The sequence below is a fragment of the Ischnura elegans genome, chromosome 6 (genome assembly GCF_921293095.1).
Source record: "Ischnura elegans chromosome 6, ioIscEleg1.1, whole genome shotgun sequence".
NCBI classification, from domain to species: domain Eukaryota; kingdom Metazoa; phylum Arthropoda; class Insecta; order Odonata; family Coenagrionidae; genus Ischnura; species Ischnura elegans.
In genome coordinates, this window is record NC_060251.1 from 37,217,464 (window position 1) to 37,233,406 (window position 15,943).

At 36.3% G+C, this 15,943-nt stretch overlaps 1 protein-coding gene across 1 annotated transcript in view; it reads left to right on the forward strand.

The window, feature by feature from the left end:
* Nucleotides 1–1,997: 1,997 nt before the first annotated feature.
* Nucleotides 1,998–15,943, forward strand: part of LOC124160542 — a 67,578-nt gene continuing 53,632 nt past the window's right edge. The window contains exon 1 of the mRNA XM_046536407.1: nt 1,998–2,494. Within this exon, the coding sequence (XP_046392363.1) occupies nt 2,428–2,494 (67 nt within the window). The 5' untranslated portion in view covers nt 1,998–2,427. The remainder of the gene's footprint in view (nt 2,495–15,943) is intronic.

The window sequence follows — 15,943 nt, forward strand, 5'->3', positions numbered from 1 at the left end:
CAGAATTCGAACCAGTTTGCCAGGCAGATAAAAGTCAATTAGAAGAATCCATCTTCAAACGTACAAATTAAGAAAAAGTACGTAAAATTCACAACCTCGAGCCATTTAAACAAGCTATTTGAGTAAAAATATATAAAACTAGGATTCAGGTATAAAATGAAATCAAGTAAAAGTGCGAAAAAAATTCTGGGATGGCGAGTAGTAGATCCCTGTACTAACACCCCTATGTATGTCGTATGATATGTCAACCGAAAACAAAAGAACTAGCTAAATAAAATATTTTTATTCTCTTTCAGCTTCATAGCTGTACTTAAACTTCGGATGTATAAATTGTATGTGATCAGTACAATACCTCTGACAGTTTTGATCATCATCAATTTTTGACATTGACAGAGGTGAGCTCGATATAAATTCCAAATGATGTTAATAAGGGTTGTCAACTTCAAAAATCTTTCATACACGCTCAAAACGTGCTGATTGTTCACTTTAATTTTGATATTAAGCTATGGAAAAAATATGTGAGGGATTTTAAAGTTAAAATAATGTTGTCCTTCATAAACGTTAGTACAATTCAATGTGTGCTGAATTCTAAATATCTGAAGTTACATCAAAAGAATGAGGAATAGATTATATAACCCAAACATTTATAGTCATAGGCGTTTGAGTAGATTTAAATAGATCTATATGATTTTTAGCGACAAAACTACAAGTTTATCACTATGATGACATTTTCCAGAACTTTAAACTTCCTAAACTTTATCCTCAACATATAATCTGTTAATGTGATTCCTTGGTTACAAATCGCAGTGATGTGATGAAAATTAAAATTAAATTCTGAGGTGATTGCAATTTTACAATATTGAGAAAATTGCAATAAAAGGTTATAAATATATACTTGCGTCTAGAGGAACAAATCTAGGGATGAATTTATATATTATCTTCTTAACTGAAGTGATCAATGTTCAGTCTTCGCAGAGGGAATGGCAACTCTTAAAAAGGGTTTTAATGCTAGCTAATACCATTAAAACTAAAAAAATAAGGGTTTGCCATTAATTGATTGAATTTTGTGCACTAAAATTTCAATTTAAAGACATGTTTCCACTAATTAGGAGCATTTGCATACGCGAAATAAAGTAACAGGCTAAAAAACGCAAGAAAAACAAATAAATAAAAACGAAGTTTAAAGAAGATAAATGAACATCATCTTAATCACCATGATCAAATGCCTATCACAGCTTTCAATTTATAGCATGACGAATGAAAATGCATTGATAAAAGGTAAAGGTAAGCAAGAGGTGGAAAAAGAGTTTCAACTCTGTGAAATTAATAAAGAAACGATTCAGAGAAAAGAGCACTCAAAACTGGCGAGCGATGCATTAGAGCCCGGAAACGTCAAAAACAATACCGAAAGGATACCCCTTGGCCCAGAGAAGAAATCCGAGAAATCATTCATCGATTTCAGATAAAAGGCTAAAAATGTTTACGGCGGTAAGAAAGCTGCCAAGCGGGATTTTATATTTTTTTGAGGAATGAAACAAAAGAAAACATGGCAAACGTTTTCCACAACGGGGATAGGTGTCGCGGGTGAGGATGAAAATATAAAAAAATATAAATAAAAAGGTCCCCAACTCTCCAGCAATGCTCTCTACATCACTTTTTCGTTTGTTTTGTCATTATGGGTGGGGGAGGGAGGGGAGGGGAATGGGATGGGGAGAGGGGAAGTAGGGGCAAAGAGAGGGGAGGGAGCGGCCCTTTTCCCATGGTGTGCGCATGTCGAGATGCGTAAGTTATGGCATCGCAACGCTGGCAGCGCTGGCGTCGACCCCTTCTTTCCCTTCCCCTCCCGTGAACCCTGAACCCAACCTTATCGCTCCGCGCACGAGCCCTGTGTCCCCCACTCCCGTATCCTCGGGGGCTACCCTCCTCCCCTAGTCTCCCTTCGTCCCCTACTTTACCGGGGGAGAGAGCATCTCTTCCCCCTTAACGTAGCGACAGATTCTGGTCCAGCGGCACAGTCTCGTGTTTGACTTCGCGGGAGCATGAAGTCTAGAGGTAAAGCAAAGGAGAGCTCGAAACAGCTGAACTGACGCCCAGGAAAAGAAAACAGCGTTGAGGAGAGTTTGAAAAAGGATATTCCTCGCAAAAAAAACTTGGAAGAGTCGAGGGACATATACGGAGAGGAAAGAAGCTGTGAAACGTGCCGAGAAATATAGAACGAGAGGGGGAGATAGGAAAGTTCGCAGCCGAAAGACAAAAGGAGGAGAAGGAGGTGTTGGTGGAGAGAGTTGTGACTTGATATAACAGGGATGTTCAGTGAAGTGATTCCTACCTCGTGCATCGACTCTCGCCCACCCAAACAGCAGCGTGCTTTGTTATGAGTTCATCGTTGCGTTGAGTATGATCGCATCTTTGGCCAATTAGTGTTACATGTTCGCGTGCTGTTGTGATTACGTCGTGCCCTTCACGCGGTTTTGGGGGATTATCACGGCAGTAGGTGAGTACAAGTATTCCATAAATTTATCCATATATCACTTTTATTACCACTTCTATTCGCACTCTTGGTGACCTTTGTCACGCCCACAGAGACTGGGCTGGCTTACGCGATGTTTGATACTACAAGAATTAGGTGTGGCACCTAGTTTTCCGCCCAAAGGACTACGTATACATCCACTAGAGCGATTGTCTTTATCAGAAATGTAGGCTGGCATTTTTTTCTGTAGATATTTGCAGTGCTTGGATATTTAAGTCTTTTTCCGGAATATTATTCTATTTTCCCCGCCTAAACGTCAAGGTGGGCCATGATAATTTGGTTCATTTAATAATTCCAAACAGCTACCAGGAAACAAGGAATAACAAGGAAATTCTTGAATTTTGTCCCGTAGATTGCCACATTATGCATCATAATATAGTACGGATACGTTAGACCAACCACTATGCTTTGAACCCCTACACAAGTGAAATTATATTCAGGGATAAACGAGATAAAATTATATCGATTAATAAACATACAGGGTAAAGAAACCTTTCACTTGGAAAAATATCAATTTGAAGTACTAAGTATATATTTTTTGCAACGGTAGAACTGCCCCTTAGGTTTATTTAATAGTTATGTAATTGTAGCAAGGAGAACAATAGGGTTGGTTATCGTATGAGAAAGAATAAGTATGTTCAATAGATATGTTCACATAAGCTGTGGGAAAATAATGTTTCAAATCACAAAAAGTTGGTTGAAATAAGCTGTATTATATTGATTGTGATCTTAATAAATACACAAAATCTTAAAACTTTTTCAATTTTATTAGATTAATTTCGTATTAGAAAGAATTTAATTGTTAAGATCTTCAATTTTACCTACCGCCACAAAAACATTCGAGCAAAAACAAGAAAATAGTAGATATAAAATTAATAAATGGCAAAATTGTTACTTATATCTGAAAATTCAAACTCATGTCAGCTAATTCAAATAAAATGCCTAAATAATACGCATGAAGTAATAGATGGCATACTAAAAGAGCTAATTTTCTTCGTTGCAAGGAATCGTTTGAAAACGATTACGAACAAAAAGTTTAACTCCTTTTTAAGTATTACAGATATGTTGACGGCTTATTTTTAAATCTTCTCGGGATTAATTTTTCAACAGGCAGAGATGGATGAGTGTTCAAAAATTTGAGCAAGGGAGATTTCTGTAATTGAGTCAACTTGAGAGAAAGTTGGGTCTCAACAAATGAGGGTGTTTTCGCAGGCCTGAAAAAAAGTTGAAGGGTCGTCCGGATACAAAAAACTTCGGTCGGTTTAACCTCAGAGTAAAATTTCCCCGGGCCCATTTCCGTCATTAAAGTTTTGAAGAATATTTTATCGAATGATATATTTTGCAAGCTATTGAACAACCTTACTCATTTGGCCCTTAATTGGCTAATTATCTCCTATTTCATACCAGAAAAAGAAAAATATATCCAATCAAGTCGTTCACTTTAAGAGTAAAGTTTCGACGACGTGTTCACTCTTTCATTAACAGCTGATACAGAATTCATAAATTTTTTATAAAATTTGAATTAAACTGCTTGTTTCATGAGAAAAATGGCTCAATATTGATTTACATTAATTGGGCAATTCCAATAATTAGGACGAGGCATATTAGAGAATTTAAAGAAGGACAAACCCCAGTTGGTTAAATGGCAGGTAGCATTGACTGCCAATCGTAACATAAATTCCTATGCAAACTCAGAGGAAAGAAAAGAATTTTCCACAATCCTTTAAAAAATATAATACCTCCAACAGATCAACCTGACATATTTTCGATAAGAAGTATGTTCCACAGTTCATGATAAATATTATTTACTAAAATAAAGACTAAGTTCATGAAAAAAGAATAACGTGAGGTTGCGTATAGACTGAAATTGCCATCTGTGAATTAAATAAAGATGGAATTGTCCAGTCTTCTGAGAGACTGAGCTTGAGCGCTAAGTAATATAAATAAAAGTTAAGTTAGACACACTGTATTCTGCATCTCATGCGAGTTTTATCCAAACCAATAGGACAATATAGATTTTGCACAAAGCATTATTTACAATTCTTATGAAGGTTAACCATTAAAAATAGATAAGGTGATATTTTCTGTAATTATTCGCTATCTGTCTAATGCATGCCACCAGCATATATCTACTACCTCATGCTTCACAGTAGAGTGCTCGGTGTTTCTTAGTTTCATAGAGCGATAAATTGATCCATAATTAAAAAATAGTAGCCAGAGTACATCGGATATATAGCCAAAATTACATGATTTACCCAAATTCCTCCTTCAAATCATTATTTCAAGATCATTTGTGCGATGGTCACGTTTACAAGGTCTTATTCAGCCGCGCACCAAGTCATGCAAACTTGAACTTAAATGTTTCAGCAGAATGGATGCTATGGATTGAGATAGGCTACCCTTAAGTACCCGGGTTAAAACCAAAATAAGAGTTTGTTTTGAACAGTGCGATGATATATCATGTTTATCGAAAGTCACATTCAATAACAAAATAGAGAAAAATAAAATACATTTTCTTATTCGAACCAGATTCATCTGAATGAGATGTGATTTCAGCAGAACTTTCCTCCAATCTCGTTCAGGACGGCACTACACAGACTGGCTCTCATAACTAGATGGGGGAAATATATTAGCCGCGGGCTAAGGCAGAAATTTGTAGTCGAGTCCAACTTTCGACAAGGGAAAGGGGGCCTATTGTGCGATACAACCCTGGCCCAGAGATTCGATGCTGCATCCTTCCTGTCAACACCAGAACACGTCAATGCAAATAATCGAGGAGTTTCTGTTAGGCAAGCAATCGAAAGGAGGAATAATGCCAGTGAAATTACTTTTTGATCTTCTTCAACAATCCCAGCCAGCATTTTTCAATGCCTCAGATTTTTCTTTGCGTCGAACGTTAAATTTTACCAGAATATTCACCTCTCTCTTTCTGACAAGGTTTTGGAAATATATGTCCCATTTACGAATTCAATTGAAATGCAAGTTCTGAGAAGCTTTAGGCGAAATACTATTAAAAAATTTCTGGGTCAGTCAACCTTTACTTATACCACTAAACCTAGTGCCACTCTGAGAAGACTCCTTGTAAAATGTAAATGTCCGTTGACCAATTAGACCGTTGTGAAGTGTATCTATTGAAATGTAGCGATTGCGATGGAGAGTCTACGAGGGCCACACAGGAAGAAGCTTCGATGTCAGCAAGAACATTTCAGTGCTTACAGGAATAACAAAGAGGATAAAAGTAATTTTGGAAAACACCAAATATGTAACTGCTATAGGAGTGATTTTAAAATTATTCAACGGCCACATCGAATTAGATTCAAGAGAGCTGTTAGAAATTTTAAAAACTATTGTAAACCACGACAGCACTCTCATAAGAAAATACCTTTACACATTATTTTCCCCAATTCTGGCGTCCGTCTCAAAATTCATCTCTTCTTCGTTAGGTAACTAAGTTACAACAATAAGAAAGTTCCCAATGATTTGAGTCTGAATACGATGATTACTAATTGAAACCCGGATCATTTTTACGTAAAAAAGTAGTTTTTTAAGTAAAAGTTAACTCACTAAGAAACATATAGTGGAACACCACGAATATAAGGAGTTATTGAATACTGTAAACAAGAGTATCAGTAGAAGCTTTGACTAGATAAAATTCAAAATTTTCTCTCCAATTTACTTCTAATTTACGAAACAGTCACCTTTGGCTTTACATAGTAATTTTCGTTTGATCTCCGCACCGCATAGTTACACAAATCTATAATTCTTGCCTATAATGATTTGCACAGCAACAGAAAATACAGGGCGACCACAGCATAATTTTCCCATTTAGTATACGAACGCATTTTTAAGGATCAAAATGTGAGACTCTTCTGATATGTTCGAAATGAGGAGCGATATGCATTTGTATAGCCTTAGAATAAAGTAGGTCGCCTAGACTGATCTACTCTGAGACGCTTAGAAAACTTATTTCATCTATATTTAAAACAGGCACTGTAAATAATCATATATCGTCCAATGAAATCTGGATAATAAAGTGAAGTTCAGTGGGATGAAATTATGCGAGGGTTTACTCTCAGCTTTACATTGCGTTTTCGTGCTCAACCATTTCATACCGATATGTCTGTATATCAACTGCCAAAGAATGAATAAATGGTCAATTGTGATGCAAAATCCTTCGGCTATAGAAAAAAGATGTATTTTTAGTAGTATATAGAGAGTATAGGAGGGGGTCAAACAAACATAACGTATTTGAGGGGTTTTTATTCGACTGATAGTAGCAAAAGATACTTTAAATCAGCTATAATTTGCCGTGATTGCCTCAAATATACAAGCAATGTAGAAATATTTTGCTTATGCCTCTTTCGAATACGCTTTTTTTAGTCTCCACCTTAATTAAAGATCACTTCCGCATATACCAAAGCTTAACTCCCTGATAACACCGAATTACGAGGCCAATGTCTGAGAATTCCATACACGTTCCTAATGACGTTTGTCCGGAAGCATGGGAAAATCAAAGGAGTCAAAACTTCTCAATCAAAACACAGGTGACGGGCTCGTCACTAAGGTAGTGGCAGTTTAAATGGCTACTGAAATTCCTGCGCAATCCAATTACTACTTGTTGCATGTTATTGAAAAAAAAATATCGCTTACCACCAATTAATCCACCAATAATAAACTCTAAGTGTTGCCGTGATGAGGTGAAATTTGCGCATTGACAACATTCTTGAGGTTTCATTTGCGATTGTACTTTTGGATATAACCTTCATGTATTTATCGTGTTAGGCATATAAAAAATAGAATTAAAGACATACAGTCGAGATTTAGCGTTAAAATAACTTGGGAAATCCTAGGAAAGAGGAATATCATAAACTTAGTACCGGAATTGTTAGGGCATGTTTTTTTGTAAAATTGATCACAGAAAACATACCCCAAAAATTTTCATCAAAGTAAACAAATGCCCCATTATAAAAAAATTACACCATTTAGAAACAAGAACAATGTAGCAAATAATAATTAGTAAAAACGAGCCTAAAGGTTCAGAAAACCAGATCATAAATAAAGAAACGTCTGCAAAACACATGATGAAAAGAAATGCAAAGACATGATATCTCTGCAAAGAAACTAGATAAACTGCGAATTTTATAGCTTTCTCTAAATGAACGAAGAAAAAAAGGAATAAGTCAACATACACGTATCCTCGCTTTACTAGAAATTAAATGAAAAATGGTTTGGAAAAGTTTAAAACATAAGTCGGAATATACGAATACTTCAAATTATATTGCTGCGATACGAACCTGCACAATCTATTCACTGTTTTAAATTATAGCCGGAGAAAGATGACCAAAAGAATCCAATGGCCACATTATTTTCATTTAAATCTTGCTGGTGTCTTAACTTTTTTGTAGATGTAGCACTCGGTGAATATTTACTGAATATTATGTATTAAGAAATCAACGAAGTACCTTTGGTGCATAGATATGTAATAGAGGTATATGAGAATAAGTTGAAAGACTATACGCATTTGTATGACCATTCTAAAAATTTTTCTGAATGTGGGTAATTTCTATATTTTAGCCAACGTTTTAAGCTTAGACTCGGGGCTCAACCTTAGCACTGCTGAAAGTCGTTTTATTTGCTTTTGGTTGCTAAGTGTCATCGTTACAATTAACTTGGTTTTTTGAAACTATAAAAATATTAACTTAAAAGTATGTAGGCAGCAGTTCCTATATCGCAACAAAACATATTAAAAAAAATCTATTTCCTTATATTAACTTGTGTAAAATTATGTTCTTTAACTGGAATAACGAGAAAATTTGGTCCAATGCATGATTGGCTAGCTTTGACTTATTTTATTTTCCAAGTACTGCTTTAGGTACACGATTGTCATTACTAAAAGATTTGAAAAAGTCTTTGTTTGATGTGGCGAAAGGACTCATACATCAGAGCTGTGCAACAGAAAAGACCCATTCTTAAGCGATTTAAGGCCTACTCGTAACTGCACTCTCAATCCGCCATCAGTTTCATCGAACGCAATCTATCTTATTTGGCAATAGTGAATACAACGGAAACAAAACCTTACCGACCGTTTCAAGTCGCCTGGAAATTGGTTGATTCATACGAACGACGAGGCGCAAAAAAAGGGTTAATTTTTAAGCAACATCAAACAACCAGGAACACAATCCCATTGTTCAAATCCCCCGTTGACGGGAAAATTCTCCCCCCACATGGACTCCGGATGCTGCGATTCCGCGATACAAAATAAAACATGTTCGCGTCGACATCTGGTGACGCAATAACCACACCATGAATTAAAAATCGGTAGGTCCGTTAAGCGATGCGCCGGATGTTTGAGCATATACGTGTATGACCGCCTCCCGTGTTTGCCGCTATTCGCCACCAAAACCACAGACACCCAATTCGCACTATTCATACACTCGCAAACACCAGCCGTTGTCATACACGCTTCATAAAGCCTCTCTCTCTCGAAATAGGAATGACAGGTTTGCACACGTATTCGCCGTCCAGAGCCGACACTGAAAAATCTCAAGGATGAATAGGCACACAGTTGTTCACCATAGATTCCTCATGATCTAAGATAGAACCAGCACGTCGCTAGATCGGTAAATACAAAATATTTCTTTGAATCAACAGTCTCCGTGGGGTATTATTTGCCATATCACTTTTGGATGTAATCCCATGAATGAATAGGCACACAGTAGTTCACCGTAGGCTGCTATTGATCTAAGAAATACCAACACGTCAGCATATCGGTAAATACAAAATATTTTTTTGAATCAACAACCCTCGTGGGGATTTATTTACAATACCATTTCTGGGTTTAACCTTCGTGTTTTACTTGTGTTACACGCATTAAAAATAAAAAGAGAGCCATGGATGGTAAACGTTAAGTTAAAATGACTTCGGACATTTTAAGGAAGGGGACTTTCATTGAGTAAATAACGGAAATGAGGTCATTGATAACGAAAAAGCATGCATTCAAATTAACAGCAAAGTGTATTGCAAGCCTACTCTCCCCATTTACTGTTCTTAAGTATACAAGGAGAAAGATGACAAAATGGAGTCCTTACCAATTGTATATTTTTTTAACATGCTGGTGTCTTTATATTTCACTGGATGTATCCTTTAGTGAAAATATCTATGCATTATACGTTAATGATTCAATGATGACCTATCTAAATCAATATTTTTACCACAGTATGGGTCATCATCATTAGTCAACAATCCTAAGATTGGTTTGACGCAGCTCTCCATTTCTCTCTCTTATCCGCTAATCTTTTCATAGCTACATATTTCTTCTCTTTTATATCCTTTATAACCTGTCCTATATAACTCATTCGGGGCCGTCCCTTGCCCTTTTTCCCTTCCACTAGTACTTCAACGATTGTCTTCATCAGACCATCGTGCCTCAAATGTGGACAACTAAGTTGTCCCTTCTTCTGCATAAGGTTTTTAGGAGGTTTCTCTTTTCTCCCACTCTTTTTAGCACTTCCTCGTTACTCACACGGTCAATCAATTTTATCTTCATCATTCTTTGGAAGCACCACATTCCGAATGCTTCCCTTTCTTGACTTCTCTGCTGCTGTCAACGTCCAAGCCTCGCTTCCATAGAGAAACATACTCCATATGTAGCATCTGATGAATTGTTTCCTTACTTCTATGGGTAAGTAGGTTAAAAGATAGATAAGAGGAGGCTTAACAGTGACGACCATACATGAAAGTATATATGTTTTTCCGAACGATGCTTTATGTACAGAATTGTCATCAGTTAAAAACTTGAACAAATGAGACGAAAAAACTTTTAGTCAGAATATTTTGCATTATCTGCAAGTAAATAATCTCAATAGGTAAGCTATCCACACGACGAATTGGAGACGGATAAAAGTTTGAAAAAGACAATAGAAGCCAGTTCGTATGTGCAGATGAGTTTTCAAGGTAGTTCAACAATACCGCTATTTAATTACTATGGTACGAGAAACAGTCAAAATTGTCAATTTGTGAAGCTACTCTACAATTCATCCAAAGAACGCAATACAAGGGGGAAATCTAAATTAAGATCCTTGGCTTGTGATCATGATCAGCTTGCTAGAACATAAATAACCACTGGATTTAAAAATTATAAACATGGAATATGAAATATTAAGCTATTGCAAATATAAATTACGGTACGCTCTCTATGATCCATTAGGTTTTTAATAATAAAACGTTATTGTACTTTTCCACACGATTTAATTAATACGACCGGTTTCGTCGCAGAGGCGACATCATCAGGTACAGAAACCGTTATAATAACAGTTATTTTTTTCTTGTTTATCTGGTTGCTATAACCAACCAGAACCAACCAGATAAACAAGAACAAAATAACTGTTATTTTAACGGTTTCTGTACCTGATGATGTCGCCTCTGCGACGAAACCGGTCGTATTAATTAAATCGTGTGGAAAAGTACAACAAAGTTTTATTATTAAGAATGGATTTTCACAAAGTAAAGCCAGAAACAATCAAGTTTATCCATTAGGTTTGTTGAAAAATATTTGCTACATAAAAAAATCTTCCGCAATGGTATTTTAATTTCCATTTCCTATCACCTAACGTATTTTTTACGTCGCGTCGTCACCAATACTGTCGTTAAGTTTAGTTTTGTTTCTGAGTCATGGTATTCCCTAGAAACAATTCGTATGATCGCATGAATTGTATACTAGCAACAAGAGAAATATACCAAGAAGACTACAGTATAAGGCATAAAAAGCTCCAAGAAACCTTAATTGAATGCTAAAAATATGTGCACACTCATGTCTGTCTGGCGATGCTCTTATTTATAAATTCCTCTCGCATTAAAGGAACGTACTTGCTATTAAAAATGTTTAGATGCCTTTAATTTTCAAAATCAATTCTAATTGGATTCATATGCTAGAGAACAGTTTACAATGGGATTACTGGAATACTTCAAATAGTAGTCTTAAGTGTCTGCCATTATCAGACAAATTTGTAACCTGAATTGGTGCTTGTCATTCCTGTCTTGATTTGAAATAAACTAATTATGTTTAAATTGATAACGATAATATGTTTAATTTGTTATATTACATTATTTATTCAATTAAATATTATTAAATAATTATAAAATTACATGAATTTCAATTCAAAACTAACTTTGAAGAATTATACATAAAATGCTTCATTCAATCCTTTTTTTGAGGGCAGGATGCGCAGAAAGTCTCTGTATTTACGGCATACATTATTTTACAATATATTTTCAAATGAGATACTTGGCCTCTATGAGTACGGAATAATATTTATCACAAATAGGAAAAATTTTACAAATTTATTTTATTTTTTATTTTTATTTATCACAATATTTTTATTTTGTTAGTTCATGTGAGCATTATAACGAGCATTAAGTAATATTCATATAAGATACCTAATGACTTGGACTATATTAAATTTTCCCATCTCGCGGCAGCCAATATTCGATGAATATTTTCACTAAAGTCATCGCATCAATTCATTAATATGCAATAAAATGTACGTAGGTATTTTAAATTTTTGTAAGTAAAGTTACATCAGAAGCATCGATATGACCGTGTGGTGTGCATGTGGCGGTCCTCTTGCATGCTGCATGTTGGTGATTTTTCATTCCCTGCCAAACACCCTAGAGGTGGCTCGCAGGGTATTATGTAGATGTAGATGCAGATATGTTTGATACATTTCCAGCATATTTGAATGGATATGGAGGATGGAATTTATATTAAACTACAGCCAAGCCTTAGTTACAAGATATACTTAACTCTCCTCCTATTTCAGCTTACATATTTCATTATGTACAGCTCAAGTAATGCTCCAAGATAATATTCTGTATCGCACACATGTAAGCAATACAGTGCAAACGTACTACATAAGGGCTTGTTAGATAAAAAAATGGTGAAAAAAAAGAAAGGATTACTTCTAAGATGCAGTTTAAATTCAGGTGATAGGATTATTGAAGCGCAATGTCACTCAATACTGTTCTATTTATCCAAAAGCGAGTTATCTCCCAGTACATGAAAATCTCATGTTTACATAATAATCAACATTGTCACGCAATTATAATATTTTGAATTCATTAAATGTTTTATTGTTCACATTTAAAAAGCGAGTTATCTCCCAGTACATGAAAATATCACGTTTACATAATAATCAACATTGTCACGCAATTCTAATATTATGAATTTATTAAATGTTTTATTGCTCACATTTAACATTTCATTTATTTAAAAATTCGTAACCAAAGAACTCTCTCATTTTACCCAGCTACAAAGATCTATCAGGTATGAAATGAAATTGGTATTGCAAACACTGATGAAATTCATAACCTAACATGACATGTGGGAGCTTTATAAATGAACACAGATTAAAAATTCCACAACGGTATGAAGGCCGAAAAATTGCCTCTGCAAATCTGGAGGAGTAAACATTAACGACCACGTTGAATTAAAACTTTTGGGCTATGTCGCCGCGTCAGATATATCTGACGCGGCGACATAGCCCAAAAGTTTTAATTCAACATGACGAGCACCCGCGAAAGTTTTAACGAAGAATTAACGACCACCTTTGCTTTTTTGACACAACCTACAATTTTTCAACTCAAGATCTATAAATCATGCTGCAACATTCTTAAGTTATTTCATTCGAATAACTATTCATAAACAAAATTAATGCTCGGTAGCGAATGAAACCAGATCCTTATTCAGGGATCAAAAACATTAATCAGCGTAATTAAAGCAAGTTTCATTAATGAACATTTGATTTAAGTAGAGAAAAATTCCGGTGATGAATCTGAAAAAAGAAATCTCATCGGAACAGGATGAAGGCAAAAAAAACCTTTTGGAACAGGCCAAGAAAACTTAGTTGTTAGCTTATACTATTCATGAATTTACGCAGGTGATTGCAAATTAATATGCTGCACGTGTTCAAGAAATGACATAATTATGCACAGGAATGGCCATGACCTAAGTTGATTTAACACTGGAAATATTCCTCATGACGCTCTCATGCTCTAGGTACTTACTGTATGGACTGAGGCTCCAATATAACATCTCCTACACAATTAAAAAACAGTTCCTAATTTATATTTACTTCAAAAGGCTATTTTATGATAAAATGCTCTGTAGTTAATCTTTATAAAGCATACAATTATAATGAATAACTGTATGATAAATACCACAATGTATAATGAAAATAGCTTTTCACGGTGCTCTGATTTCCTTTCTCCAACATATGCCTGCAAAAATGAGTAAATTTGCGTAGCTCCACAGAGAAATAATCATTCGCCTTGACCGGGAATTTGTGCATCGCAGGTGACGCCACAAAGTTATCACGGTGGATAGCCCTACTCCATTAGAATGAGTACATTTCTCGTCTAAAACTTTCACAAGCGAGGCTAAGTTGCAGCAAAGTAGACTTCAGGACTTTCTAGCTAGATAGATAATCAAGCCCAGTAAATTCAGAGCAGCCTTTGACTTTCAGGAGGATGTCGCTTAGAGGACATTTAAATTTTGAATAGGTCTATTTGCCTTATTGCTATAAATCCAGCAATAGCAACAAAAAAAAACATTTTTGGGTACCTATTTTAAGTGCCCAGTTCTCCAAAGCTCGAGCTCCGCTCCGAAAACTCCATTGGAGCTGTCCCTCCATAGTCTCACAAAATAAATTCAGCGTTTTTTTAATGTGACATATCTCGCGAAGAGCAGAGCATTTCCAATTTTTCACTTCCACTTGCCGGCTTATATTTTTTTTCATCAAATTTTATGTGGTTAAATATCGCACCGTCGAAAAATATCATCAAGGAAAAAAGAAAAAAGGAGGTTAAGAATTGACGCCTGCAGAGTTTCAACCCATTTCAAGGCTACCTTTTTTAACATTAACGAATGGCGCTAACGCATTCCTTCGGCCATCACAATCACTCTCATTCATTAAATTAATCAACGAATAATTCAACCTACCTACCTCCCAGTTGTAAAAGAGGGAAGGGCGATCATTAGTTGAGATCGTTGTGGAACGTGATGTTTTCCACAAGCCGCTTTTCCAGTATTCTTCCCGCAAAACTCTAGCTCTGTTCCCCACCCAGTAATTCCCCACTCGACCACCCTACCACGTGCCAACAAGCTATTCCTTAATTACGCTAACCAGAGCTTAATCACACCCCCATCCTGGCGCGAGCATGTCTTAATTTTATTATGCTCATTAATTTAACCCCGTTCCCACCCCGAAAACCCTTCGAACCCCTCTGTCTCTAAAACCCTCTCTCGAAGGAGGGCTCTCAACCTCCATCAATTGCATTAATGGCTGCTTTGATATCCCACTTTTACTCTCACTCCCTCAAATTATTTCTCTCGGCCTCGTTCTGTACATAAATTTCACCCTCCGTCCTCCAATTAAATTCAATACACGTGCCGCATTGTGGTCATTGCGATTCTCATATTTAAAATGAGTGGAAATTATGGAGGTGTGCTTCGAATGCGATCTCAGAACGATAGTTTTTGTTGATTTAAATAACATCTAGGATGTTAATTTTCTCGGCACAGCATGAAAATAGTGACTTTGTCCTCAGCCACGGGCGCACGGGTGCTAAGTAATAAACGACGCGGAAGAAATTTGCCATGAAGAAATATATGCCTTAGACGGGATTCGAAGCCGGATATCACAGTTTCCTGCCGAGTGTGCCAGCCACGGTACAACACCCAGCCATCTTCTCCGAGAGAATTTCAGGAAAGGATTTACCAAGCAAGGCGTTGACGCCATAAGTACACTCAGTGGCACATGGCACGGAGGTCGTGCCATGGTACTTTAGTCGTGCCCTTAAAGGTACGTGTTTACTGTAGAGCAAACTCTTGCTAGAGTTCGACTGCTCTATCGAGACTTAGTGTCCCTCTAAAAACTCTAGTGACTGTATACACTGGTGGGATTTCACTCTAGTGAGACTCTTTCGAAGGGTTTTAGGGCAGCTCTAAGCTACGAGACTTAGTCTAGAGACTTTACACACTGACAAAAAATTTACTCTCACGAGACTGCTATCGATATCCTCCTCTCTCTTCCGTTTTCAATTTTTCTGTAAACTCCTCTAATGATTTTGCTTTTTATGCCTATCCCGAAATCTCTTACTCACGGTATTCCAAAGTTCTGAGTAAATGAACGAAATACTCTCGGATCTTCCACCGGGTGAGTTTATCCTATACTATAGACGTATCGACAAGCGACTCGCAATATTTCTGATGACGATCAATGAGACGCTGGTCGAAACGTTGACAGTAATCAGGAAAATCACAAGGTTAGAGCGATTCGAGAAAGTTTCACTCAACTGAGACTCCGGAAAAGCACCAGATCATATTCATCTGCATAACCTCTGAGCGGCTGAATAGAA